Here is a 27796-nt window from a genome sequence, read left to right on the forward strand (position 1 = left end):
CAGTGGTAGTGCAGGGGAGAACAAAAATGGCATCTCGACCAGGAAGCATAGAACCTGGGGTCTGGCCTGTCCCTCTTCTGACAGCTACCATCATCATGAAAACTCCCTGGTTCCCTTCTGATGGTATTTTCCCAGGGACTCAGGCCCCTTTTCCATGACTTCTACCTCTGGTAGAATCATGCGATCATGGAGATTTCATTTGAAAGTTTAGCAACCATACATTTGACTTCCTTTATAGTTACAGAGTTGTACAATTTATTTTATGTTGCATAAGCTGCAATTGAATATGTTTTCTGAGAAACTGGTCTATTTCATCCAGGTTATCAAACTTATATATAGAGAATTTGTTGTCTTAACTTTTTTTTTAAAATGTCTATAGGGTATGTGGTGTCTTCTTTTTCATTTTTGATGATGCTGATTTCCTGGGTGTGGAAGGATATCTGGTCTTGTTTTAATATGTGTACATTTGCACACAAATTACATGTTGGTATATTCTTGTCATAACATTTGAATAATTAATATAAAGAGTGATGTCTTTTTCCTGTCCTTTCTACACGTTCCTCTTCTCTCACTTCTCAACCCAAAATGACAAGCGTTTGTAGCATCAAGTTATTTCTAGGTTTGATACTCTGACTCTGAGTAGCATATGGATGCCTGGGAGATGCTTTCTCCAGATACTTTAAAGATCATGTGGAGAAATTGGTAGAGGAAGTCAGAGTGAGGTAGAGCAGAAGGAGAAGCTATCCTTGTCTTAAAGGTGGCAGATAATGTAAAATGAGTCCTTAATGCTAATTTTGGTCTTTGCCATCATGTTTGGTAGTTGAAGGAAAATTAGTGCCACATGGTACAGACATATCTTGCCCCAACTCACATTATCAAGTACTTTTTCTGTGTTTTTTTCCCCCTCATATGTCTTAGCTTTGCCATTCTTGCTCTTAGTAGCAGATAATTAGTCTCATAACTATATCAGACTATATTCTCCAGAACAAGGCAAAAATCACTCTGTGATTACTTCCAACCAGCGAATAGTCTGATTTTGAGGACGAGTTGTCATCCCACTAGTTCTGCCTTGTATCTAGGCTCTTTGGTCCACAGTGTGCCCACATGTTCGCAAGGCTGCTCCCTGAAAGTCAACTGGGAGTGGCTTCACTTGGCGGGTGTTAGATACAGGAGCAGTCTTTCTCTTTACCCCCGGGGAATGTCTAGCTTGTGTGCAAGAAATGGCATGCCGTTTTTCCCCTCACATTTCCACTTAACTGTCAACTTCAAACTTTGGTCCTGTTCATGCTTTGTGTATATTTCCACCCATTTCTCTTTTGAAGTCATGCAGGACGGAAGCTTTGAGTGCCCATCAGAGTACCTGATTGCCATGGCTCCTGTACTTTAAATAGGACAGGTTGGCATGGTTCTCTTATTTGAACAACACAGCAGTCTCCTTTTGGTATTTTTTTTGTATCTATGTCCTAAGCTATACATCAAGGCCCTTCTTTTCCATGGTTTACATATACCTTTGACCTAATTGGTACTTTTCACACCTTTAGTAGAATAAGAAGAAAATGAATCTAAAATAATTCTGCCTATACTATATTTCTGGTCCAATATTTTGTTTTCTGCAAAGTTTGGGGCTTTAGGGATAATTTATCAACAATTTTAGCCCTGCCAATATCTCTGCTCTGAGAAATGAACAATGAACACAAAGCCTGCTACCTGCTTAAGGGTAGAAATGAAAGGGTGAAGTAACAGGAGAAAAGGGAAAAAAATGACATAGAAACATGTTAACATCTAAAAATATTCTGCCACAATTGAGAGACGAGAGTTGAATTCCTTAGAGAGATTCCATTGGGGAAAAGGAATTATTCTTGCAAAGAGGGTTTCTGAAGCTGCAGAGGCTATGTTAGACTGAGGTCCATAGAATGCTCTGATGTCATCATTGAGAATCCTCCAGTAGGCCTGTGACCTTTGACCCTTAACAGCCATGCAGCATAGTGAACACTGGACAGGGCTGCTGTTTGATTAAGTGACCTGAGTTCTTCAGCCAGTTAAGATACTTGATTATTTTTTAACTTGTGTCCACTAATCTCAACGGATTTCCTGAAGGTCAAAAAGGGCCAGCCAACCTGTAGGGAAAAGGTGAAACTGGACTTTAAGAATCCTTCAAGGGACTCTTTTGGCTGACACTATGAAACGACGACAAAAGAGGAAACATCTGGAAATTGAAGAGTCCCAGGAAGGTGATGAAGAGGCAAGAGGTACGTGCTGGGCAGCTTGTCTGAGGGTGCAAGGGATGCTGGTCAGCTTGAGCTGACCAGAAGTGATTGAGGAGGACTTCGGTGAAGTGGAGAAGCAGAGATCTGCTGATGCTGCCAGATCTGTCTCCAGGGTTTCAGTGGCGTGAGACAGTGCAGAGGGTGCAGATGCCCACGGCGGATAGATAGTCAGTCGTGCTGTTTTATGAACTTCCCTCTTGGCACTGGCATTTCCCAGGCACTGGCATTTGGAGCTACGGACTCCAAGCTAGCTGAGGTCCCAGCTATATAACCCAGAGGTGCGGATTTTCAGAGATCCCCTTCTGAGTGCATATCTCTTATTCTTTTTTGTTCCCCCCTTGGAACTATCGGTTGGAGATGTGATGGGGGTTGCTAAAAAAGTGAGTTTCATTGAGTCTTTCAGGAAAGAGTAAAAAGTAGCCTAATGAGTAAAAGGGCCTGAGAAGTATTTTGAGAAGTAAAATGCTTATTCAAAAGGGTAAGAGTTTGTCTAGGGTTGATGTCATATTGAGACCATGAAGATTTTATTCCTTGAGTAGAAAGAATTTATAAGTGGTCCATTAGAGTTTGTGGATGTACAGGTTTTAGACTTTCCAGAGGAAATAAAAAAAAAGGGAAGGGTCTGATCAGAGACCCCGGTCATGATAGATGGGGTGAAACTCACCAGGACTCTAGAGAAAGTAGGGGACATTAATAGTTGCTGGATTGTTCCCTAAGATGCATGATACCTGCAATTACTACCTGCGGTCTGGAGAGATGGCTCAGTGGTTAAGAAGACTTACTGCTCTTGCAAGAAGACCTGGGGTCCATTCCCATAACCCACATGGTGGCTCACTACCATTGGTAACTCCAGGTCCAGGGGATCAGTGCCCTCTTCTGACCTCCTTGGGCACCAGGGATTTAAATGGTGCACAGACATACATGCAGACAAAACACTTGTACACATAAAATAAATATAAATATATTGAAATTAAAAAAAAGTGGCTTGCTGTAAAAGGGTTGTCAGGCGTAGGAAGTGAGGCAGAATAGTGGCCGGCCTAGATGCTCAGATGGTGACTTTTGCTCAAGGAAGAGCCCATCAGCTGCCATGGGCCCTGGGACCCGAAAACTGTGGGCTGCGCCCAGAGAACAGTGGTTCAACGCACTGTCAAATTTTCACTGGCAGTTACAGGAGAGTGAAGAGGTTTTGGTTCCCCCATTTATCTGCATATTTTAGAATGTTTTGCCCAGGCATCCTTATTGGGAGGAGAAATAGTAGGTGTATGGGTGAGAGAGTATCACTCACTGTGAAGCATGTAAGGTAAAGGTATTGTATTCTTGTCTGGACCTGGCTGACACTCAGTATATGCGATGATATATACAAAGCTCTCATAGGGTCTTCCATGAGATAGCCACACATTTCCTGTATGTGCTGTGATACAGAAAGATGTCCCATACCCTCCATACTTTGAGACCACGTGGCTATATAAACACACCATCTCTGTACCACAGGCACACACAGCCCATGCATACATGATGGTCTTCTCTTCACACACTAAGTTCTACTGTGAGTGTGTGCATGCATGAGAGGGAGGGAGGGATAGAGGGAGGGAGGGAGGGAGAGAGAGAGAGAGAGAGAGAGAGAGAGAGAGAGAGAGGCAGACCCACATAAACATAAATACTCTAAGATATTCCTAAATATCATATAAAGACCAGTCACATGTTATTGTATGTCACATCTGAGGAAAACTATACATGTAATAATACCAGGCCTGCTTTGTACAAACCACAATAAAACACAGAATCATCTGTACCTTTTATTAGGGTTGCCAAATAAAATATAAACGATACTTAAATTTGAATTTCAAATAAGTTGCAAATGATCATTCAGTATGAATGTGTATTAAAAACTGTATAGGACATATTTACTCAAAAAATGTGTGACTTACTTGAAATTCTAACTTAACTGGATACGAGACATTTTTGTTTACTGCATCTGGTAACCCTTATATACTGACCATAAGCCGACCTAATATATATTTACTTATTTCTGCTCAGTTCTTGCCTTTCAAGATTAAAATGGAAAGTCCAGTTTGAAGATGGACTTAGGCTCAGTATTCTCAGAGCCGAGAAAAGTGCCTCATACATAATAGCTGTTTATTAAATATTGCTTCAGTGAATGAAACCCACTTAACAGATATGGGCCACATAGGAAAGCTTACATATTTCCTAACTGCTGATTCTCTAGATAGAGACCATATTTCTACTGTTTTTTTTTTTTACCACATTGATCTCACAATTATTAAAGGCTGCCTTATATACACCACTGTTACACTTTTATTTATTTTTAAAATTTTATTTATTTTTATGTGTATTTTCTTTTTTTTTACTGCATGTATATCTATGCATCATGAGCATACATGATACCTGCAGAGGCCTGAAGAGGGCATTGGATCCTCTGGGGCTGGAGTTACAGATGGTTGTGAGCTAAGATGTGGGCGCTGGGAATCAAACCCAGGTCCTCTGCAAGAGTAGTCAGTGCTCTCAACCACTGAGCCATCTCTCCAGCCCCTACTCTTACATTTTTAGTGAAGACACTAATAAAATAACTTGTGGCTGTGATTAAGTACTAGAATATCCATTAGGACCAGATTCCAAGCCATGTGTACTGGCCGTAATTGCTAATTCTGTCAGACACCAGTAAGTATTTGCTGGATGGGTAAATGATGTACAAACATGGCCAACCGCCATATCTTTGTGTCTCTTATATCTCTCTCAGGAATTTCAAAGTCACAAGAGGATATCTCCCAGCCTGAATCTACTGGAGTGGCCAAAGCCCAAAGCCCAGGGGTAGGGGAGGTCTCCTCTGCCTCAGAATACTTCTCCTGTGTTTCTTCTCCACACAAGCTCATCCATCGTAGTAAGGGTGCGAGGCTCCTTGGGTGTGACATGCTTTGGGCATGGGGCTTCTTGGGTGAAACTCTTTGGGCGTGGGGCTCAGGGTGCAGTGCAGAAGGCATATAGATTCAAGGATAAGGCTGAGAGGAAGCCCAGGGTAGTTGGGGGTGCTCAGGGCTCTGTAGAGGAGCCTAGATAGATTTCAGAGCTACTAAGGGAGTTGGAGTCTGGTGTGGGAGATCTGAAGCCACAGCTTCATCATGGTGAGAAGTCATGAAACAGTGGATAGAAGGGTCTGGGCTTAGGGCAGCAGGCTAAGGAACCAGATAAGTGCTTTTAGAAGAACTGTGTGGTTTCTGCCTTTGGGTTTGCATTCAGAGCTCTACATAGTTGCTCAGCATAGGTATTAGTGCAGTGGGATTAAGCACAGACTCAAAGACTTCACACACAGCCATACTTCACACAGATATGTAATTCTCCGGACATACAACCTGAAAATGTATGACTCATGATGCTGTCCTTGAACACGATAGCCCACATCCCACAAATACCACAGCGACAAGGTCACAGGTTCCCATCTTTACTGCAGATACACTTTGCCTCCACTTCGTACACTCTTCACTCCTCACTACCACCCTCCATACTCCTAAGTACACGCCATCTGCTAATATCCCCATACATAATAAAACCACAGCATGCACACCACCCTATAAAGCAAACAGTAAACACCAAGCTCATCCTTCAATCACATCACCCCAAGGCCGCTTCTCCTGTGTCACACTCTCACTGACGTTTTCTCAGCTCTCTCTCTAAAGATGCTCTCCTATTTCTAATTTCCATGACCAGGAACCAAGAAACTACATCAAGACAGCTCCAAGCCTAGATCATCCCGAGACCAGGTTCCAGAAGGAGTGGCGACGAACAACCCCTCACAGCACGCCTCCTCATCCTGTCCATCCTACAAGACTTGTGTGTCCTCTCTGTGTACAAACAAAAAGGGGAAGGGGATGAAAATATACTACATGAAGGTGAAAATGAAAAAAGGTGTGGCCATCTCCTGGGAAACGAAGGAAACCTCAGAGTCCCCAGAGAAGCAGCCAAGGATGGAAGAAGCCACCCTCCCCGAGGGTGTGTGGGTAGGTGCTCCACCCTCTGATGTGTCTACCAGAAACCTCCTGTCGGACAGTGAACCCAGTGGGGAAGAGAAAGAACACGAAGAAAAGCCAGAGTCAGATAGCCCACCAGCGTCACCCACGGTGGAAGAGAGACCCAGGGCCAAGACTCCTGACTGGCTGGTGACCATGGAGACTGGCTTACGGTGCATGGCCTGTTGCAGAGTCTTTACCACCATGGAGAACCTCCAAGAGCACGTGCAGTTTGGGATCCGGGAGGGCTTCAGCTGCCACGTCTTCCACCTCACCATGGCGCAGCTGATCGGCAATGCGGAATCAGAGAGCATCCAGGAGGAGGAAGAAGAGAACGCTGAGGAGAAAGAGAGAAGCAAGGAAAAGACGTCGGAAGAGCAGCAGTCCACAGAGGAAGACGGGGCGAAGAAACCCTGGAGCCAGTGTCCAGGCTGTATGTTTGATTCTCCAAAGGACAGAAGTGAGCAAGGGCTGGGTCTGCTGAGCCATCTGTGCCTCCAATGCAGACTGGCACCTCCATCAGGAAGAGAGGGGTGTTTGTCAGCTCTGGGAATGATGGAAGGGTAACCAGGCCCTCTGCTTCTTGCTCAGGAATCTTACATTACCGTAAATTGGGATTTGTCCCGGGCTTTTCAGCTCCTGCAGGAAGTTCAGATCATTTCTAAGGGCCGACAGAGCCCCTTGCCTCATTAAGAAGCGTACTTATTTTGGTTTCCACGCACCAACTGAGATTCCTGGGTTAGAGGATCCTGGAAGATGGGGTGGCCTTCTCTTGGGAGAGGTAAGGCCCACAGGAATAGAAATCTCACAGAACAGAGGGCAGGGCTGTGCTGGGCTGTTTGGAGGCACACCCAGTTCTCCTAGGGAAACTGACCTTGAACAAGTGAGAAACTGGAGAGTTTTGCCTGGGAACTTTCTCTGTTCCTACACCATTGTCCTCTACTTTAGGAGGAAATAGTGTTGTCCCTCTGGGCAGATAGCTCAGCACAGCCTCAGGGAAGAGGAATGGCCTGGAGAGAGGATGGGGACCCACCCAGCAGGATGAGAGGTTTGGGTCTTAAACTCTTCAGTCTGAGCTGAGAGCTCATTGGCCCATTGGCCCATTAGCCCTGTGGGGAAAATGGAACCGTAAAGAGGGGAAAAGGAGCCCGGTGCAAGTGAGGTCTCAAGAAACCTGGGCCTGTTCTAGAACTTGCCGCTGCAGTGGAGCTGGGCGTGAACTCCCTGTGGTATGCGCATGACTGTGGAGTTCAGATACAAGGAAAGGGTAATTTGCTAGCAGTGGTCAAGGCACTTCTCATCTCCTCCTGTTCTGCTGTATTTCTTCTTTTCTCCACCCCAGGAAGAAGAAAGGACCACCCAGACAGCAGCGGAAGCAGACAGAACGCCACTTGTGTAAAGGGAGACGAAAAGAGCAACACTCAGTCCAACACATAATCGTATGCAATAAAGATTGTTTTCCAAACCGCGCCTGGCTGCGTTCTTAGCAAAGTAATCTAGCTGCCCATCCACCCACCCACCTCTAGAAGTTATCAGCAGGGTTTCACTATAACATTCATGCCTGTCTGTTTGAAAATCTTCCACTTAGCACATTGTCTCCTTCAGATGAGATAAAAATTTTATTTTCCCTCTATTATTATTATTATTATTATTATTATTATTATTATTATTATTATTATTAATACATTAGTTTACTGGTCTTTTAAAATCCGACCACAGCGCCTCTGAGCTAACCACTGCGACCACCCACTGGAACCAGGGTTGTTGGTACTGAAGACTGATTTTGATGCCAGTTGTGAGGTTGTCCACCGTCGTCGAAAGGTGAGGGACAGTAACATAGCAACATGTCTCTGAATCCGAATAGAGCTAAGAAGGAGCCTAGAGTGTCCTCTAGGGTTAGAAACAGTGTAATGTCCAGAGTTCGTTAGTTTAAGTACAATAATATCTAACTCCAAAGTCTAAGGAGTTGCTTATGGCCTGCTCAGTGGGAGGGAATTCATGCCTGGGTATGGGAGGAGCTGGAATAGGGTATGAGCATGTGGTAGAAATTATGTAAAAGAAAAAAAAATACACGTATGAAATTCTCAACAAAAATAAAATTAACAAAGAAATAATGTAAAGTCCGCTCTCTGAAGTCCAGTCAAGCAGACCCCACAGTGGCCTGTAATTTTGAGCATTTTCCTCTCACCTGTCCTTCCTCACAGTGTGAGATGCCCATTTGCCAGCCCAAGGCTCCTAGTTCTAAGGCTCTTGTTTGAGTATGTTTTTCTTGGGAAATAGTTCAGATGTGTGTGACGTTTTTTGATGATAAGCACCAGTGGCTCCGTCCTGCAGCCATGGTAACTTCATGATGTTTCTTTTGCTGAAGTGGGTTTGAATTGAAAAGGATTTCAGATACAAGCAAACCCCACTTTCCCATTGCCTTCCATACATGCATACCTGCTATAAAATCCTGCAACCTATTTGCCACTCTGAAGCATGTTTTGGGGGTTACCAGCTTTTTTTTTTTCCAGTATGTTCAGTATGGTAGTTGTTAGTTTAGCTTAGTTTTTATAATTCATCCTATCAATATGTTAATCTTACATTTACTTTCTTTGTCTCTTATTTTTTTATTTACTTAAATATTTTTCACGCAAAATATTTTTTTATCACATTTTCTCCCTTCCCCCTATATCTCTCAGGGTCTACCCATTTTACCCATTCCACTTTATGTTCTCTCTCTCTACTTCTCAAAAAAGAAGCTCCACAAAAAATGAAAATCAAGACAAAAACAATAAGACAAAAAAATACCTCAAAATTAAATGACACAAAAGAACACGGAGTCTGTTTTGAATCAGTCAACTACTCCAGGCATGAAGTCTGCCTAGGTTGGTGGTTGGTAAATCCAATGAGATGCCATTGGAGAAAACAGATTTTCCCTTTGCCAGCAGCTATCAATTGAAGATAACATTTCAGTTAGGAATGGGACCTTGTGTCCACTTCTCTATGTTGGGATTATTGTCTTGTTTGAACATGTGATTTTGAACGGGAGGTTGATAGTTTGCATATTTCCTTTATTCAAAGCAAGCTGAGCACAAGTCTTTCTAGAATGTGTTCCTAGGAGCTCATTGCTGTGTCCAAGTACACACTTTGTAAGTTCACCATTATTGTTAGAGTGAATTTCTTCCTTTGTTTTGGTTGTTTCTCTTATTATTCCATATAACATATGGAATACATATATATATTTAACAACAGTTTTCAACATCGATGATCTAATCTAAGGTGTCTTTTCTTTTGGTTCCTTTTGGGATTTATTTTCCCATTACATGTTGAAATTTATTATCAATGCATATTTATAGGATTGATCACATATATAGCAGCTTGGTTGAAGTATTCTTGGTGTAAAAGAATGCTATCATATTATAAATAGTTTTAAATATTCAATTATATTTAATATAAGTAAATATTAGATTTATTAGATTATTTGTATTTAAGTTTCCTTGCCTTTCTGGATATGCTAGGCCCTCTGGTTCAATATTAAATTATGATGATCATAAAGATAATATTTTAAAAATGAGCATTACATTTTATAAATCTTTGTATTTATCCAGGCCATTTTTGCTATTTCTTTTTGTAACATTAGTTTTCAATAGTAAACATTCATACCCCCCTGACATAAACTTCTTTTCACTCATTACTCTCTTATTGAAAATAGACTATTTTCTCACAAAATACATCCTGATTATAGTTTTCCCTTCCTCCACTCCTCCCAGTTCCTCTCTACTTCTCCTCCCCTCAGGATCCATTCCTTTTCCATCCCTCATTAGAAAGGAACAGGTTTCTAAGGGATAACAACCAATCATGACAAAATAAATTATAAGATGAAGCAAAAACTGTCACATTCAAGTTGGACGTGACAACTCAACAGGAGCAAAAGAGTCTCAAGAGCAGGCACAAGAGTCAGAGACCTACTCGGTCTCGCATAAGGAGTCCCATAAAAATACTAGGCTTACAGATATAATGTATATGCAGAGGACCTGGTGCAGACCCATGTAGGCCCTATGCTTGCTGCTTCAGTCTCTGTGAGCTCATTTGTACCTGGCTTAGCTGATTCAGAGGGACTTGCTTTCCTGGTGTCCTCCATCCCCTTTGGATCTTACACTCATCCTGTCTCTTCCATCTGGGATTGCCTGAGCTCTAAGGGGAGGGATGGAGAACTCCACTTTAGACTCTCTCTCCACATAATGCCTGGCTGTTGGTCTCTGATCTGTTCCCATCTGCTGCCAGAGGAAGCCTCTCTGATGGTGACTGGATCAGGCACTGATCTATGAGTTTAGCAGAGTATAATTAGGAATCTTTTTATTGAATTTTTTTTTAAACCAGTAGTGTTTGGTTTTACCCTAGGTCTCTTGGCTATCTAGTCTCTAGTTCTTGGTTTCCCAAGCAGTGCTGTGTGTGGGTTCCTTCTTGTGGAGTAGGACTTAATTCAAATACAGCATCGGTTGGCTGCTCCCACAAGTTCTGTACCACTGTTGTCCTGGCCTATTTTGCTGGCAGGACAGATTGTAGGTCAAAGGTCTTGTGGCTGGGCTGGTGTCCATGTTTCTTTTTCAGTACACTGCAGAGTACCTTCCAGCACCACAGAGATTAGAATTTAGTGGTGAAGGTTTCATATGGGCAACCAGCTCAACTTCTCCATGTCTGATGAGTGCTTGTGTTATAGAATGTGTGTGCAGATCAGAGACAACTTCGTGGAGTTGGTTCTCTCCTTCTACCGTGGATTTTCCCTAAAAAAGTACCCAGGTACTCAGGCTTGTGTGGCAAGACCTTTCCTTGCTGAGCTATCTCACACACCTCTAATTTTTTTTTTCAATTTAAACTTCATCATAAAAAGCATTGCAAAAAAAAAAAAATCAAATCACACACTGAAATTAACCAGACCCAGAGACTATATAACTCAATTAACTTATATATAGTTAGAATAGCCATTCAAAGCAGAAATCATGAAGCTTCACATTGGACGTTATACTTTTACTATCAAATATATATTATGCACTTAAGCACCTAACCTTTTAATGAATAAAACTTTCATAAAATTTTCTGTTTTAAAAATTGTGACCAGGACGTTGAAGTGTAGCTCTTCACAATTGACTTCCGGCAGGGGGTGCAGGTGGGGAAGGACTCAGGTATCTTTAAGGAGCTGGCCACTGGGAATTTGACTATGCCCCAGTGAGTATATGGGCAACACAAATTGGATATTTACTTCTTCATCTTTTTTTTTTTGCAGGGAGGGAGGTCTTAAGGATTGGGGGGGGGGCAGACCTGTGAGGACTGGAATATGAGTGAGGTTGGGGTACATGATGTGAAATTACCAAATAATCAATAAAAAATATTATGTTGGAAACAAACAAACAAACAAAACATGCCCTGTGGGCTGGAGACCCCATTCTCTCCTGAGGGCCTATTAACTGTTAATGGCTTCTGGAGGAGGGGTTTATGTATCATTTTCTTTAATGGTGTAGCCATTGTGAAACTAATTGAGAAGAAAAAGGGGGGGTAGAGGGAAAGAAAGGGGACAGAGTAAAGTAGGTGTGGGAAATGAATATAATCAATATTCTGTATGTATGCATACATGCAACTGTATTGAAAAACCTATGGGCTATGTTTTAATTATTTTAGTGATAATTTCAATTTATTATTTAAGGTTTTTTATTTCTTTTGAAAGAACACCACAGTGTTCTGTTTATTTTCTATATTATTTCAAACAAATTTATTGGTACAAAGTCACTCACGACTTTTTCATAGTATTCCTTCTCTGGGAAGCAGCTTGGTTGGAAGAGTGCTTGCTAGTCTGTATGAAGCCCTGAGTTACACTCCTAATAACATGAAGTCAGATGTGGTCTTCATCACCTGGAATTCCAGTATTTGAGGTAGACGTTAGGAGGATCACACATTTTAGGTCACCTTTGGCTATGGAGCAAGTTCAAGTCCAGGCTGGGATACATGACACCCAGGCTCAAAACAAAAGAAAACTAAACACCCAAATCCCCCATTTTAATTGTGTGCCATTGTAGTGGCTCAAAAGAGAGTGGCCCACATAGATGTATGTGATTGAATATCTGGTCCTCAGTTATGGAACTGTTTAGGAAGGGCAAGGGGGTGTATCCTTGTTGGAGGAGGTACGTCACTGGGGTGGGCTTAAGGTTTCAAAAGACTGTCATTGCCAGATTTCCCTTTCTGTCTCCCACTTGCAGGTAATGAATGATGTGTGCTTTCAGCTGCCTGCTGACATGCTTTCACTCCACCATCCTAGATTCTAACCCTCTGGCTCTGTAAGCCCTTTGGAATGCTTTCTTTTGTATGTTGCCGTGGTCACGGTATTTTGTCACAGCAGCAGGAAAGTAACTAATACCGCTACTTTTGTGTTCAAATATTGTGGTTTATTCACCTTCTCACTTGCTCTACCTCACTAGTTTCACCAAAATTTTCCATTTAAATAATGGAAACTGGATGCTCCGGCAATACTGGTATTTTGTGTTATTTCCTTGTCTTTAATTATATCTTTGGCTCTTTACCTCTTTATTATTCTACTCAACTTTTAAAATTTTTATATAGTATTTATGGGACAACTGACTTGCTGATTTTTAAATATTTATATTTTAAAAACTCCATTTACAGTTTTTATTTTGCAATTGGTATACAACTTTATGCCGGCACTCAAAAGACAGAGGCAAGTGGATCTCTGTGAGTTTGAGGCCAGCCTGGTTTACAAAGCAAGTGTGAGGACAGGTAGGGCTCTTCTCTCAAAAACAAAACCAAAAACATCCCCCTTTAAAAAAAAATCAAAAAACAAGAAAGAAAGAAAACAACCTTGAATTTAAAGCTATGAAAAATTGTTCAAAAGTGCATTTTGTGGTATTCCACAGGCTTGGTGTGCTATGCTTACTGTGGTGGTTTGAACAGGAACGGCTCCCACAGACTCGTGTGTTTGAGTGCTTGCCCAGAGGGAGTGTGGCATTAGTAGCAGGTGTGGCCTTGTTGGAGGAGGTGTGTCACTATGGAGGCAGGCTTTGAGGTTTCATATGCTCATGTTTCAAGCCATGCCCAGTGTGGCACACAGTCTCCTTCTGCTGCCTGTGGATTAAGATGTAGAACTCTCAGCTCCTTCTCCAGCACCATGTCAGCCTGCATGCTGTCATGTTTCCTGCCATGGCGATAATGGACTAAACCTCAGAACTGTAATCTGCCCCAGTTAAATGTTTTCTATTATAAGTGTTGCAGTGGTCATGGTGTCTCGTCACAGAAATAAAACTCTAACTAAGACACTTATATTGCCATTTATCTCTAAATATATTATTGCTCTTATTATGATATTCTCTTTGAGCTATGAATCACTGAGGAAGACATTTTGAAGTTTCTAACATCTCATTGTTACCTGGCACATAGTCAATGTTCTAAATGTGTCCTCTATGGAGGACTAAGCAAGATATTGGCTAAGTGGGATCTGTTAATGATTGTTTACACACACACACACACACACACACACACACACACACACACACACACACACACATACACACACATGAAAACAGCTCTTCACACTCAAGCTGTCTTCATAAAGGCTAAGGAAACCACAAGGACGACAGTAGAACTTCCTTTTACTATGAAAAAAAAAAAAAACAACAGAAAGACAATGAAGAAGGCTGAGAGGAAAGACTTGTCCACCTCATGCCTCCTCCAGTTTTCAGCAGCCCATTTTGGGGAAGAAGAGGGAATTAAACGCAGGCCTTCTATTTGAAGTCCATTACTAGGCTTTCTAACATGAGACCCAGTGCTGAGCAAAGCTCTACATACTCCAATGCCAGGCTCATTCTCTCAGACTCAGCAGCAAGAACTGCATTAGACCAGGCTGCTAACTGCCCTTGACCCTTGTGGCTCAACCATTAGCAGTAGAGCAGGCAGCCATGGCCCACATGTTGGGGGAGCAGAGCATGAAAGGGAACAGGGCTTTGGTCTTGGAACTCAGTGCCAAGCTTGCTGCAGATAAGACCCAGGACTTCACAGAAACTGCAAGTCTGGTACATAGGCCAGTACCACCAGAGAATTTAGAACTGATGATGGCACCAGGCCGTTGAGACACACTGAAGGTTTAGCTTCCAGTATTTCCTGGCTTGGAGTGGCCTTGAGGCCTCTTGTTTTTATCAGATCACTGGAAAAGTCCAGCATGAAAGTTTCACAATACAGAAGGAAAAACAGCCAGTGCGACTGAATACCAGGCAAAGCTGCTTTTTAGAGATGAAGAAGCAGATACATTGCCATATAAAGAAAAGCTAAAAGAGATCCTCCCAACTAAAAGACAACCACTTCAGGAGCAAGAAGAAAAGATGGGACGGTGTAAAACTCATCAGGAAAAGCAATTACACAAACTACTCCAAGATGTTCTAACACGGTATATGTGGTGAGTAAGCCACTGAGATTTCTAGTATAAAGACTTTTAAGCTAAAAAATTCTGAAACAATAACTACACCATAAGGGATGAGATAGGCAATCAGGAAATCTGCAATTCGAAATGTGAGACGGTAAAGCCTGCATTTTTTAAAAGTATATTTTCTCTTGTTCATTTGTTTGTGCCTATTCTTTTTTTTTTTTTTGGTTTTTCGAGACAGGGTTTCTCTGTGTAGCTTTGCGCCTTTCCTGGAACTCACTTGGTAGCCCAGGCTGACCTCGAACTCACAGAGATCCGCCTGCCTCTGCCTCCCGAGTGCTGGGATTAAAGGCATGTGCCACCACCGCCCGGCCTTGTGCCTATTCTTATAGGATCATGGTAAGTTGCTAGCATTACAAAAATAGTTTCATAATCAAAAGATGTTTTTCTGGAAGCTTAATGGCAAAAATATGCACTAGACAAACCAAAAATAACAAGGAAGGAATCATAACACACTAATACACTCAATCATTTCACCACAGAGGGGAATTGTAAGGAAAAAAGGAAGAATAACAACAACAAAATACCCCAGCAAAATAAAAAAAACCAACAAACAGAGAAACAAACCCACAAAACAATCCTAGTGGAATTTTTGCCTTAATTTTAATGCTTGAATGAGGACTTCTTAGTTTTATCTTGGTAAACAAAGACCCTGGGAGTCATTACTCCCAAATTTACAAGAAAGACCCAGACAAATTGAAGTCAGACTTTTCTTGGACTTAGAGAACCTGAATTCACAGAGTAAATCTCCTCTAGGCAATTTGGAGAAGTAAGGGCATTAATGAGGCATACTTGAGAGCTTACGGCTTTGAGAAAGAGCCTCTGTAGCCTTCAGTGTCCTGTGAACACTTACATGGTGGTTTTTTTTGAATCACTCAGGGCTGAGTGTAGACTAACTTCAGAGAAAGAAATTGCTGGGGAACATGTTCCTAGGGGCTTCCTACAATATTAGGGAATTTACCTCTAAAAAATCCAAGCACATTCTAACATTGAAGGTTCTAGAAAGACCTCTGTAGGGTTCTTTTAGAGGGGAGTAAATATTGCCATTGTGAGTATTCTTAAAGCTTATTCCATAGCCAAGGCCTGTTGTCCAGGTGAAAAGTCATTACCATAGTCAAAGCTCAGCTAGGAGAACATTCTTCATATTCCATCTCCCTCTGATTTTTATTGTCTTCTAAGGATTTAAAGTCAACAGGGTTGAGGGAATCAAATAATATACTAGAAATATTGCTGTCAGAGAAGCAAGCAAGGGACAGGAGATTAATTCACCTTCATCACTTATGAAAAAGACCATGATCATAGCTTCAATGTACAGACAGACACACTAAAGGCTGAAGTTTAATAAGCTTATAGCATAAATATAATAGCCCTTTCCAACAACTTTGTACAACAAAGAACTCCAGTACATAAGAGCAGACAAAAACTTAGAGAGCTATAGGAAAAGGATTCTCTCTGGAAAAGTTACTTTAGAAAACCAAATATTAGGAGGGTAGGAGGCACACACACAGACACACACAGACACACACACACACACACACACACACACACACACAGAGAGAGAGAGAGAGAGAGAGAGAGAGAGAGAGAGAGAGAGAGAGAGAAGGGGGGAGAAGCTTCTTCATTATTAACACAACAATGAACAAGGGACAATAGGGAATTTGAATGGTATGATCCCCATAGTTGCAGATCAAATCTTAAAACATGTTACCATAGGGTCCTTCATTAAAAGCCCATTTATTTCTGTTTCTGTTATCTTAGCAAACAAATATGGTTTTTACAAAAAGATATAACTAGGAAGAAAAGCTAAGGGTAAACAGTCTTCAGAAATAAATAAACCTTCAGATCTTACATCTACAGAGAGAGATGGAGAAAGGAAGAGATGAAGTGAAGGGGATGGGGCATGGAGATTGAGATTTTGAGATTGGGACCTTGTTAAAAATGGTGGTGGTTTAGGAATGTTGTGGAATATTTAGGAGATGAAGCTTCACTGGAGGAGGTCAGTCAATGGGAGTCTTTATAGCCAGATCCCACTTCCTGTTCATTCTCCTCTTTTAGACTGTATTATGTAACAAGATGGCCTCTTTCTACTACCATCCTTTCTTCTCTTCCTGCTCTTATGTTCTCCTTGCAGCAGTGGAGTGATGCCCTTGAAAGGTAAAGGTAAACCAAAGTAAACCCGTCCTTGCTTACGCTGTTTCTTGTCAGATATTTGGCTACAGTAATGAGGAAAGTAACTAATACAGAAAATTGTGGAGGGTAGGGTCATTTTTGGCATAAATATTACCATATGGGTCATAGGCTTTGGAACCAATTTGTAAAAGACACATAGAATTTGCAGCTGTGAGCTATAGAAGCCCGAAATTGCTCTAAGCAGAGCCTAATGGACCATTGTAGTGGAAAAGAGGAATACCAAGAGAAATGTAGACAGTAGAGGCCTGGTCCATTGGTTATTTGATGTGTGTGTGTGTGTGTGTGTGTGTGTGTGTGTGTGTGTGTTTTAATAGATTCTATTATAAACTGGCCTAGAAGCCATTCCTGTCTTAGTCTGACAAAGAACTTGGCTGCATTCTGCCCAGGTCCTGAGAACTTGTATGTGGCTAGACTAAAAGGTAGTGGGACTTTCTTTTGTGTAGGAAATTTCAAGACAGGCTAGTGTTCAGGATGTGGTATGTATGAGAGATGGTTAAAAATAGGAAAAACATAAAATCTAGAGCAAGTGTAAGTTGTAGACAACAGGCATGTAAGGCTCCATCTTATGAAAATATGACTCATTTGAAAGGGTTCCCTGTCCCCACCTACAGAGAGTTTTCTAGGATCAGCCTGGAAAGCATATGGAGTTCACTGAAACTGTAGTTCAGGATGGGTAGGTTATTTTTCAAACTGGCAATCCAACATGATGACAACATCCATGTTGTACTGGTTTTACATGCATGAATAAGTCGAAGTTGAGGGGGTTGTCGAGTCTTATGTCACTGTTTCTGAGAACCAGGTGTGGTGGTTCCAACATTATTCAAAAGTCTCTTCTGAGGCTCAAGTATTTTAACTGTGATTTCTTGTATAATCAAAATCAAATTATATGCTTCCAGCCACTTAGTGGCACATAGAAAATATCCCTTCTTCAAAGGAGAAGATCAACCTAAAACAATACCCAAACCCAGCAATGCAAACATCAAACCCTACAGCCCCATGTCCAGTGCCTGGTGTTCTGATGGAATCATCTGGGCCTACAGCACACATTGTCTCTCTCAGATTAGCTCTGCTCCAAATACTTGAGCCTCAGAAGAACCTTTTGACGTTTGAATAATGTTGGAACTTGTAGTGGCTTGAATAAAAATGACCCCCATAGGCTCATACATTGTAATGCTTGGTCACCAGGGAGTGGCACTACTTAGGTTATGAGACATGGCCTTGTTGGGGTAGGTGTGGCCTTGTTTGAGGAACTGTGTTACTGGAAGTGGGCTTTGAGGTTTCAGGAACTCAAGCCAGGCCCATTGGCTCTCTCTTGCAGCTGCTCATGGACCCAGATGTAGAACTCTCAGCTACATCTCCAGCACCATGTCTGCCTACATGCTGCCTTGCTCCCTCCCACAATAACAATGGACTGAAATCTCTGAAACTGTAAGCAAGCCCCCAATTAAATTCTTTCCTTTATTAGAGTTGCAGTGGCCATTGAGTCTCTTCATAGCAGTAGAACACCAAGATAGGACTGTAAAACAATGAAGACCTTTGAAGTTGCAAACAAATGCATTTTGTCTCATGAGATGGCAATTAACTTATGGGGGAAAGGGATGGAATGTTGTGGTTTGAATGTGTAATGTCCCCCCATAGGCTCATGCATTTGAACAATTAGTTCCAAACTTGTGGTGTGTTTGGGAAGGTTATAGAATCTTTATGAGATGGAGCTTGTTGGAGGAAGTAGGTCACAAGGGATGGGCCTTGAGGTTTGTAGTTTATTCTTCCCGTTTACTGCCTCCTTTCGTACTGTGGGCACAAGATGACTTAGCCAACCTCCTGCTTCTCCTGCTATGCAGTTTCCTTCCTGCTTGCTGCTACAATTTTCCTGGCATAAATGAATAATCCATTGGAGCTGTGTGCCACATAATAAATAATACCTAAATAATAAATGCAACAATAAATCCAACCATGTTATTTACATAATATGCAAAATTCGAGCTGTTCAATCAGATCGCTGAAGACGTGAATCCACATGTAGCTATACATCATTCAGCAAAGCACCTAGCTTCTCTTTATCTCACTTGCTATTACAAAATAGGAGTAATAGCAATATTTACTTTATGGAGCTCTTTTAGAAACTACATTAATTAATCTATTAAAGTGCTCAGTTGAGTATCTGGAATGTGTGTGTGTGTGTGTGTGTGTGTGTGTGTGTGTGTGTGCTTTTGTGCTCCTACTCATTGTTACTGTTATTTTAATTATCAGATGGCCTTCCTTGAGACAGGAAAGAAAAAGGATAAGAAAAGAAAACCAGATCTCAATGCACGACAGTGTCAACACTATCAGGTATGTCATGGTGTTCAGAGCTATCCTAGCACCCAGAGTCAGATCATGATGTTCTCCTGCTGAAACTAATCACATGGGACATGGGCATTAGGCAAGATCACTCTAGAAATATAAGGAGCTGACACAAAATGATTAAATGATGACCTCATTAGAGACCAGACAAAAACAAGATTATAGCACTAACCCAAGATTACAAAACGTCCTTTTCTCCCAGATAACAGGAATGATGATGGCTTCTTTGTCAAGTACAGGCACTCCTTCACATTTATCTTTCCCCTTAATAGATAATATTTGATAGAATACCCAGTCAGTTTGTTTTTGATATTATCCAATCCAGCACAAACCCTATTTTCCTGAACTCTTCTCAAAAGTCACCCGGCAGTTTTACAGATCCTATGGTACCTATACTGTGTGCTCTTTCTCATTAAATAACCCAATAATTCCAACATTATTTGACTCTCCATATATTTTGTAGAGTGGTTGGAGGCCTTGATACTTGCATTCTCCATACTTCATGTATACTGGGCATTTCATGGAAGGCTTTCAGATAAATAAGTTAACTCTGGATTCAGTCTAGTTCTAAACAATTTTTTACAGTGCCTAATGGATGAAACTGATTGTGTTTATGTTTACAGTTGGTGAAATAATTGGTAAAAGACAGATATTACTGGACATAGCAGGATCACACTCTGCATATACAATCACCACTCCTCTGGATACTTCTGGTTATTAATTGTAGTAATGAAGAATAGTAAATAAAGTTTCCTGATGAAATTCTAAAATCACAAACCAGTACAGGTAATGGGAAAGATCTCGTTACAAATCAGAGCTGTCCTCCTTCTGTATGCACTGTATAGAGAGAACTGTGTAAAAAGAGAATCCGTGGGGCTGGAGAGATGGCTCAGTTGTTAAAAGCAAGTACCACTCTCACAGAGGATTAGAGTGTGGTTCCCAGCACCCATACCTGATGGCTCACATTGACCTGTATTTTAGTTACATGGGAATCCAATGTCTATGGTCTCTACATGATCCTGCACTCACGCGCACATGCCCACATACAGGCATACATGTATAAACAATCAAAAACCCTTTAAGAGGAGAATCCAACATACAAGTTGATTGTGGCATTAGTCATAATGGCAATCTATGGAGCCTGCTTAAGTGTCCATTAACAGGTGAATGTGGCATACATACACAATAGAAGTTTATTCAGCCAGATGGGACTGCTGTGGCAAGGCTAAGAGGACTGTAGGAGGAGGGAGAGAGGAGAGGGCCAGAGAGGCTGGTTAGATTTGGGTGAATATCATCAATTCACCATGTACACGTGCAGAAATCTCATAATGAAGCCATATATATATATAAATATATATAAATTATAATGAAAGGTACAAGTATAATATCATTTTTTCAAAATTATTATCTTCTACAAATAACTCATCAGAACATGAATTTTGAATTAGTATTACCATACTAATTAAAAACCCTTAACCTCAAGGAAGTCATTTACATAATATTATTCTAGGATACATTCCTTTCATACTATTTTGTTTTTCTTGTGACTTTTAATTTTTTAAAATAATAATGAACCAGAATGGCACTCTTAAGAATATACATAACAAATGAATGGTAAGATTCTACAGACAAAAAGGAAGCTTTACACACTGCTTGTGTGAACACAAACTCGTCCAGACATTGTAGAAATTAGTATGAAAAATTTTAAATAAAAATCTAAAAATAAATCTATTATAAAGTCCAGCCACACTAGTCCTGTATATTAACCGAGGGACTCCAGGTGAACATAACATAGAGATACTTGACCATTATTGCAGTATTATTCACAATAGCTAAATTAAGGAACCAATTAGGTAGCTGTCAATAGAGGAATGAATATAAAAGTCTGCTGTATATACATTATGATTTTTTTCAATTACAAGGAAGAAGAGAGTTATGTCATTCACAAGAAAATAGATGCAACTGGAGACAATTATAATAAGTGAATTAAGTCATTGCCAGAAGGATGACTATCATGTTTTCTTTCATTTGTGGCTCTAAGATTATATATATATATAGTCATATTTAAACATATAATATAAAAATAGAAGCAATACTGTCTAAGGGAATATTTCATGGGAGGCATGAGGAGGGAGAAGAGAAGGATATTGTGTATGGTGGAATACACTTAAAGTATATTGTATACTTGTTGGATAAATTCCTAGGTAACTCAGTACCATGTGCATGGGACAAATAGATGAGAATAATAAAAAGAATAAAGAATTAAAAAATATCCTGGACTTCCAGAATAAAGAATTTTTATAAATCAGCATTTTAACATTTCCTTGTATAGTTTAACAACACATGAGAGAGTTCACAACACAAACACAAATTTTCTTTTCTTTTTGAATTAATTGAATTTGTTCTTTGCTAATTTAATACATGTATATAATACATTTTAATTGCTCTCACCCTTACTCTCCCTGGTCTACCTTTCCTTTTCCCATTAATCTTTTTCCCACATTTATGTCTTTTTTCATCGGTTGTGTCCCTCTGGGCTTGACCATGGCTGCCTGTGTGGCTACAGAACTATCCAATGGAGTTTGATGGGTTCACCAGTGGGTACACAGCTGAGGACAACAATTTCCCCTCCCTGAGTCTATCAGTAGGCAAAAGTTCATCCCTGGGGGGTAGTGTTCCATGCATCCATTTTACTTCCTCATCCATGACAGATTGTTAAGAGGGCTTGTCTTATGCAGGCCCAGTGCATGTAACTGTAGATGTTGTGAGTTCATGATGACATTGGTTGTACAAACACTATTTTCAGCAAAGACAAGGAAAATCCATTCTTCTAAAGTATGCGTGCAGGCTGCCATAAGCTAAAGAGGTTAAAGGAATGGGTGAGAAAATTCTTAAGTTTAATTTAGAGCAATCTGGCTTAGAACTCATGGTTGATCACCTCAAAGACTCCAGCACAAGTCCACTACTATTTTGCTGAATGACATAGTATGAAACTTCCCTCTAATTCATATAATTATAGATTAATACAGTTCTCTGATCTCATCAGAGAGTTTCTTTATGCAATGTACACCACTTAACATAGAAACTTACAACTAGTAAAAGTGTAGAGTATTTATTAATGGAGTGGTTAATCACTAATAGGACATCTAGATCACATCCTTTCCTCTCAAGGCCCAGGGACCACTACACCTGATGAGATGGAGAGCTTGTAAGAGTCAGAGGTCATGGAGGACCAGAGTGAAACACTGTCTTCTGGACATGACAGGGCCACTGTACTCATAAACTCATAGCAGCTGTGGTTGTCTGTACAAGATCTGTACAAGAAGAAGCCAATAAACATTCTAACATGGAGGGGAGAGAAGATCATGAGCTCCCACCTCTAACTGGGAAGTTATTGACAATTGATGGCTTCTGGAGGATGGACAACCAGTTTTATTTAAGGATGTGGGCCCTGGCAGGTCAACCACATCCCAGTGGATGGCACCACATCAATGAAAACTGGTGTAGCACACACTGGAGCCAGTGGGCTACAATAAAAGAGGAGACACTGTTGAAAGGGAGTGGTGTCTTAGTTAAGGTTTCTATTGCTGTGAAGAGACACCATGACACTGCAGCTCTTATAAAGGAAAACATGTAATTGGAGCCAGCTTACAGTTTCAACAGTTTAGTCCATTATCATGGCTGGAAACATGGTAGCATGTAGGCAGGCATGGTACTAGAGAAGGAGCTGAGAGTTCTACATCTTGACCTGCAAGCAGCAGGAAGTGAATTGTCTACCACACTGGGCACAGTTTGAGCATATATGAGACCCAAAAGTCTGACCCCAACACATTTCCCCCAACAAGGCACACCTACTCCATCAAAGCCACACCTCCTCATAGCGCCACTCCTTATAGGCCAAGCATTCAAATACAGGAGTCCATGGGTGCCATTTCTATTCAAACCACCACAGGTGGGGAGGAGGGGATGACCCTGGGAGGAGGAGTCATGAGGATCTATGATCCAAAAACATTATATGCATATAATTCCCGAAGAATCAATAAAAGTATTGGGAGGGGTGGAGGGAGGACAGGAACAGAGGGAGAGATGTAATTATATTTTGATGAAAATGTTTAAATAAAAGTTAAAATATTACACCAACATCATTTTGTAGAGCAGAAGTCCAACCTCGTGTTCAAGAGTATATTGTCTGAGGTCATGTGACCAAGGCAGTGGGAAGAAACCACCCCTTTTCTGACTCCACTCCACGAAACAAGTACAGGAAGTCTGCACAGGCCAAGATGCCTTTGGGAAGGCTCCAAAACATCAAAGAATCTCGAGAAACACTTGAGAGAAAAGCAGTGAAAAAGAAAATGCTTATATAAAATAGGTCTGATGAGAGCATCATAACTGAGATGTCACAAGACTGGCAAGGGAACAGGAAGGAAACAGATGTTATCTGTGTCACCCCCTCAGCAGGAACCACTACTTTTCTTCCTGATTTTTTTGCATCACTCAGGTAACCAACAGCTGTCCCTAACCAGGAGTCACAGAGGGGCAACCTGATGCACAGCCCTTTTCTCCCAAGAAGTAACTGCTGATCAGCTACTTAATGAACCCAGCCAACACCTAACCATGTAGGCCTACTCTCCAAGGACCAGCCACCTGTGAATTCCTGGGCTCAAGACCCAGGTTCTGTGGATGTGCAGGTCCCTCCTTAGGGGCTAGAAAAATTGGCATCCTGAACTAGTTGCCACCTGGGTCTCAGAGGCAGGAGTTTCTGAATCTTTCTGTCTTCTGGACATCAGCTAAGCTGGCATGGGAAGTTACGTTGATCCTTATCCAGGAGATGTAGTGGTACAAATAATAGTTACACATACAAGATATATAGTTATATAACAATTAATATAATAGTAAACAATTAGAGACTGAAATCAAGATATTAATGTCCCCAACTTGGTTAGACATATTATAATGCATATGTGTGAAAAGACCACATTCTGTACCATAAACACTTGCAATTTTTATGTTTATGTACTCGTTAAAATAAATTTAATTTAAAAATTAAATCAGAACTATAAAATACCTAATAAGAAATGACAGTGGAAATGAAAGCCCTGAACATTGAAATGAGTCTTTAGCTGCAAAAAATTAAAAGATATTTAAATATGTGGAGACAGATTCTGTGTTTAAAGGCCTGAAGTTATTATTGCTAATGGGTCAGTTCCCTCTGAATTGATACAGCTTCAAAGCAATCCCTATCAAATTCCCAGAAGGCATCTTCACAGAAACTGACAAGCTGGACACTTAAAATTTATACAGTAATATAAATAACAGAATTTCCAAAAACAGCTTTGAAAGAAAAAAAAAACCCAAAATCAGGGGAATTACACTAGCAATCATTCAGCTTATCATAAAGCCACCCCTATGCAGGCACATACTATTGATATAGCAATAGACACACGGATCAATGGAATAGAACAGATTGTTTGGAAATAAACCCTTACTTTATAGTCCATTGATTTTCAACAAAGATTAGAAAAATCTGTTGGAGAAAGTACAATCTTTTCCAAAAATAATGCTGGGATACCTATATTAGGTATCCACACAAGCTCTTGTGTTGCTCCATACACAAAAATTAACTTAAAAAACCTTATGGTCAATTGATTCTTGCTAAATGTGTCATTTATAATTAGATGAGTAGAGATAATTTTACTTTCAAAAATTGTACTTGGTCAATTAGGTAACCATTTTCAAAAACCAAAACTTTGGCCTTTACTTATCACTACACAAAAATTTGCAACTTTGAATTGACCATAGACATAAAAATAAGAGTTTAAAAATAACATTTCAGAAGAAAACCTAGGAAAAATGCAGGGGCATGGCATAGACAATTTGTTTAGATAACAATCCATGGAAGAAACATACAAATTGTATTTCATCAAAACAGAAAAACATTTCCCTTAAAAACACAATTAGTTAAACTGATTGATAAACTATAGAATGGAAGAAAACATTTGCAACTCATGTGTTTAAAAATAAGTTATATCTATAAGAGAGCTCTTACAACTCAATCATAAGATAAATGATGTACTTTAAAATGGATGATATATTTCATCAAATAAGATATATAGATGACTAGACATTTCTCCAAAGATATACATAAATGACAAGCACAAATGATGTTTCATATCATTAGTCATTAGAGAGCCGAAAACTGAAACCACAAGGAGTCTATAATAAAAGGACCAAGCGTTCCGAGTATTTGCAAAAATATAGAAAACCTTCAATATTAATAACCCCTGGTAGGTTGTGAAATGGTGTGTGGTTAAAAAAATGACACTTATCAGTTTCTTTTTTTTAAAATTTAATTTAATTTAATTTTACAATATAATTTAGTTGTACATATCAGTCACGGATTCCCTTGTTCTCCCCCCCTCCCACCCCCCTCCCCTTCCCCCCAGCCAACCCCCCATTCCCACCTCTTCCAGAGCAAAGTCTCCCCCGAGGATTGAGATCAACCTGGTAGACTCAGTCCAGGCAGGTCCAGTCCCCTCCTCCCAGGCTGAGCCAAATGTCCCTGCATAAACCCCAGGTTTCAAACAGCCAACTCATGCACTGAGCACAGGACCCAGTCCCACTGCCTGGATGCCTCCCAAACAGATCCAGCCAATCAACTGTCTCACCTATTCAGAGGGCCTGATCCAGTTGAGGGCCCCTCAGCCACTGGTTCATAGTTCATGTGTTTCCATTCGTTTGGCTATTTGTCCCTGTGCTTTATCCAACCTTGGTCTCAACAATTCTCGCTCATATAAACCCTTCTCTTTCTCGCTAATTGGACTCCTGGAGCTCCACCTGGAGCCTGGCCGTGGATCTCTACATCCGGTTCCCTCAGTCATTGGATGGGGTTTCTAGCATGACAATTAGGGTGTTTGGCTATCCTTAGCAGTTTCTTAAAAAGTTAATCATGTTTACTGTAAAATGTTGCAATTTTACTCACATATATCAGCTCAAGAAATGTTAAAACATATGCTCAAATGCAGTTACACGTGAACATTCTTAGAAATATTGTTAAGGACAACCTTATAATGGAAGTGATCTAGTGTCAGTGAAAAAATGCATTCATTAGTGGATAAAAGGAAGATTAAACAAACACATACACAATATATACATATATAACATATGTAAAAATAAACTATATACTCTATAGCACAGGTAATCTCAAAATCTTGCTAATGGAGACCCACACAAAAGAGTTCATATTATATGGTATTTTTTCTATGAAATTTCTTAGTAGACAAACCTATACAGAGAGAAAATTTAAGTGGATGTCACTTAGGGTGGAGGACTCACTTCACACAAGCACAAAAAGGAGCCTTTTTGCAGGTGGTGGGAATAATTCCAGGTCTAGGTACTGGTGATGGTTACACACTCACAGAATAAAAAGAAAATTATTTCTCTGTGGTCTTTTTGGTGGTTGAATTTCATGACAATGAAGATTATATATAATAAAGCTGTTTTAGAAAAAAAGAGAAACCGAAGGCGGCAAGATCAAAGGAAGGCTTATTTTTAAGTTTGTATGAAGAATAATAATTCCACGGTCTCCAAAGGAGGAGTTGGAGCTCATGTATGCAAGGGGACTAGGTATGTATATTTTATTCCTTAAAAAGGAAAATTTGCTGATTGCTCCTCTTAAGACAAACAGCCTGAACTCTTAGAAGACCGTTCTTCATCCCTTGAAGGTCAGCATTATCTATGAAGAGTTTTCTGAAACCACAATAGGAAGAAAACTGCAGTGCATTGGCACCCAGATGCCTCCCAGAGTTGTCACATTATGCATCTGACGCTTCATAATATTAAAGCACCCCCAGTTCCCAATGTTGCTCCACCAGTCCTACCGTGTGCTGTATAAAGCTGCTTTGAGGGGCAATTGCTTGTCCCTCCACTGACTAGGATGCATTTAGCTGCTCTCCTGTCCTAATCCATCCAAACTGCATGTTGACCCAACTCCTGCTTTTGACAAGGCTGGTGACTCAGGTCTCAGTTGTATAGATAAGAAGTTCCACCTAACATTTTAAATCATGGGTTATGGGGACAGCCCATATTTCTTCAAAAGGAGACAAAGTTCCTTTCGTCTGGATTTTAAGTGAATCAGTAAAAATGAAGGAATTCTAGGAGTTCCTGTCACAAGAAGAGTCTATATTAAATGCCGTGAGGCCGGTGAAAAACAAACTATCCCAGTTATCACACAGAATAACTGTGATGTTTATAATGAGCTGAACATTACAAACAACATTTTTGACATTTACTAGAGGAAAGCCCGTCACTGACATAAACAAAAGCAGCAAACGGCCCTGAACTAAAGTTTTTCCCAGATGTTTGTTCAATGAAGGTGGATAAAATTCCAACTTAGATAAAAAAGAAGGTCCTCTAATCTCACAGGACATTTATAATTAGAAATTACATTATGAAATATTTATCCAGTTGAAGTTCAAGTTAGAGGAATGTTTTTGACCGAGTTTCTAGAACAT

The 27796-nt window shown here is 40.5% G+C and overlaps 1 protein-coding gene across 4 annotated transcripts; it reads left to right on the forward strand.

Annotated features, from left to right (window-relative positions):
• The first annotated feature begins 1958 nt into the window (after positions 1-1958).
• Positions 1959-7754, forward strand: Fam170a (family with sequence similarity 170 member A). 4 transcript variants are annotated; one of them, XM_016006018.2, is made up of 4 exons: positions 1959-2249; positions 5026-5172; positions 5991-6749; positions 7632-7754. In XM_016006018.2, exons 1-4 carry the CDS (start codon positions 2180-2182, stop codon positions 7724-7726), a joined length of 1071 nt encoding a protein of 356 aa, XP_015861504.1. In that variant the 5' UTR covers positions 1959-2179; the 3' UTR covers positions 7727-7754. The 4 variants fall into 4 exon arrangements, with proteins under 4 accessions (XP_015861504.1, XP_015861505.1, XP_006987532.1 ...); XM_016006019.2 differs by having other exon boundaries at positions 5991-6722; XM_006987470.3 differs by having other exon boundaries at positions 5026-5166.
• The last annotated feature ends 20042 nt before the right edge of the window (positions 7755-27796 follow it).

This window comes from Peromyscus maniculatus, chromosome 19, assembly GCF_049852395.1.
Source record: "Peromyscus maniculatus bairdii isolate BWxNUB_F1_BW_parent chromosome 19, HU_Pman_BW_mat_3.1, whole genome shotgun sequence".
NCBI lineage: Eukaryota > Metazoa > Chordata > Mammalia > Rodentia > Cricetidae > Peromyscus > Peromyscus maniculatus.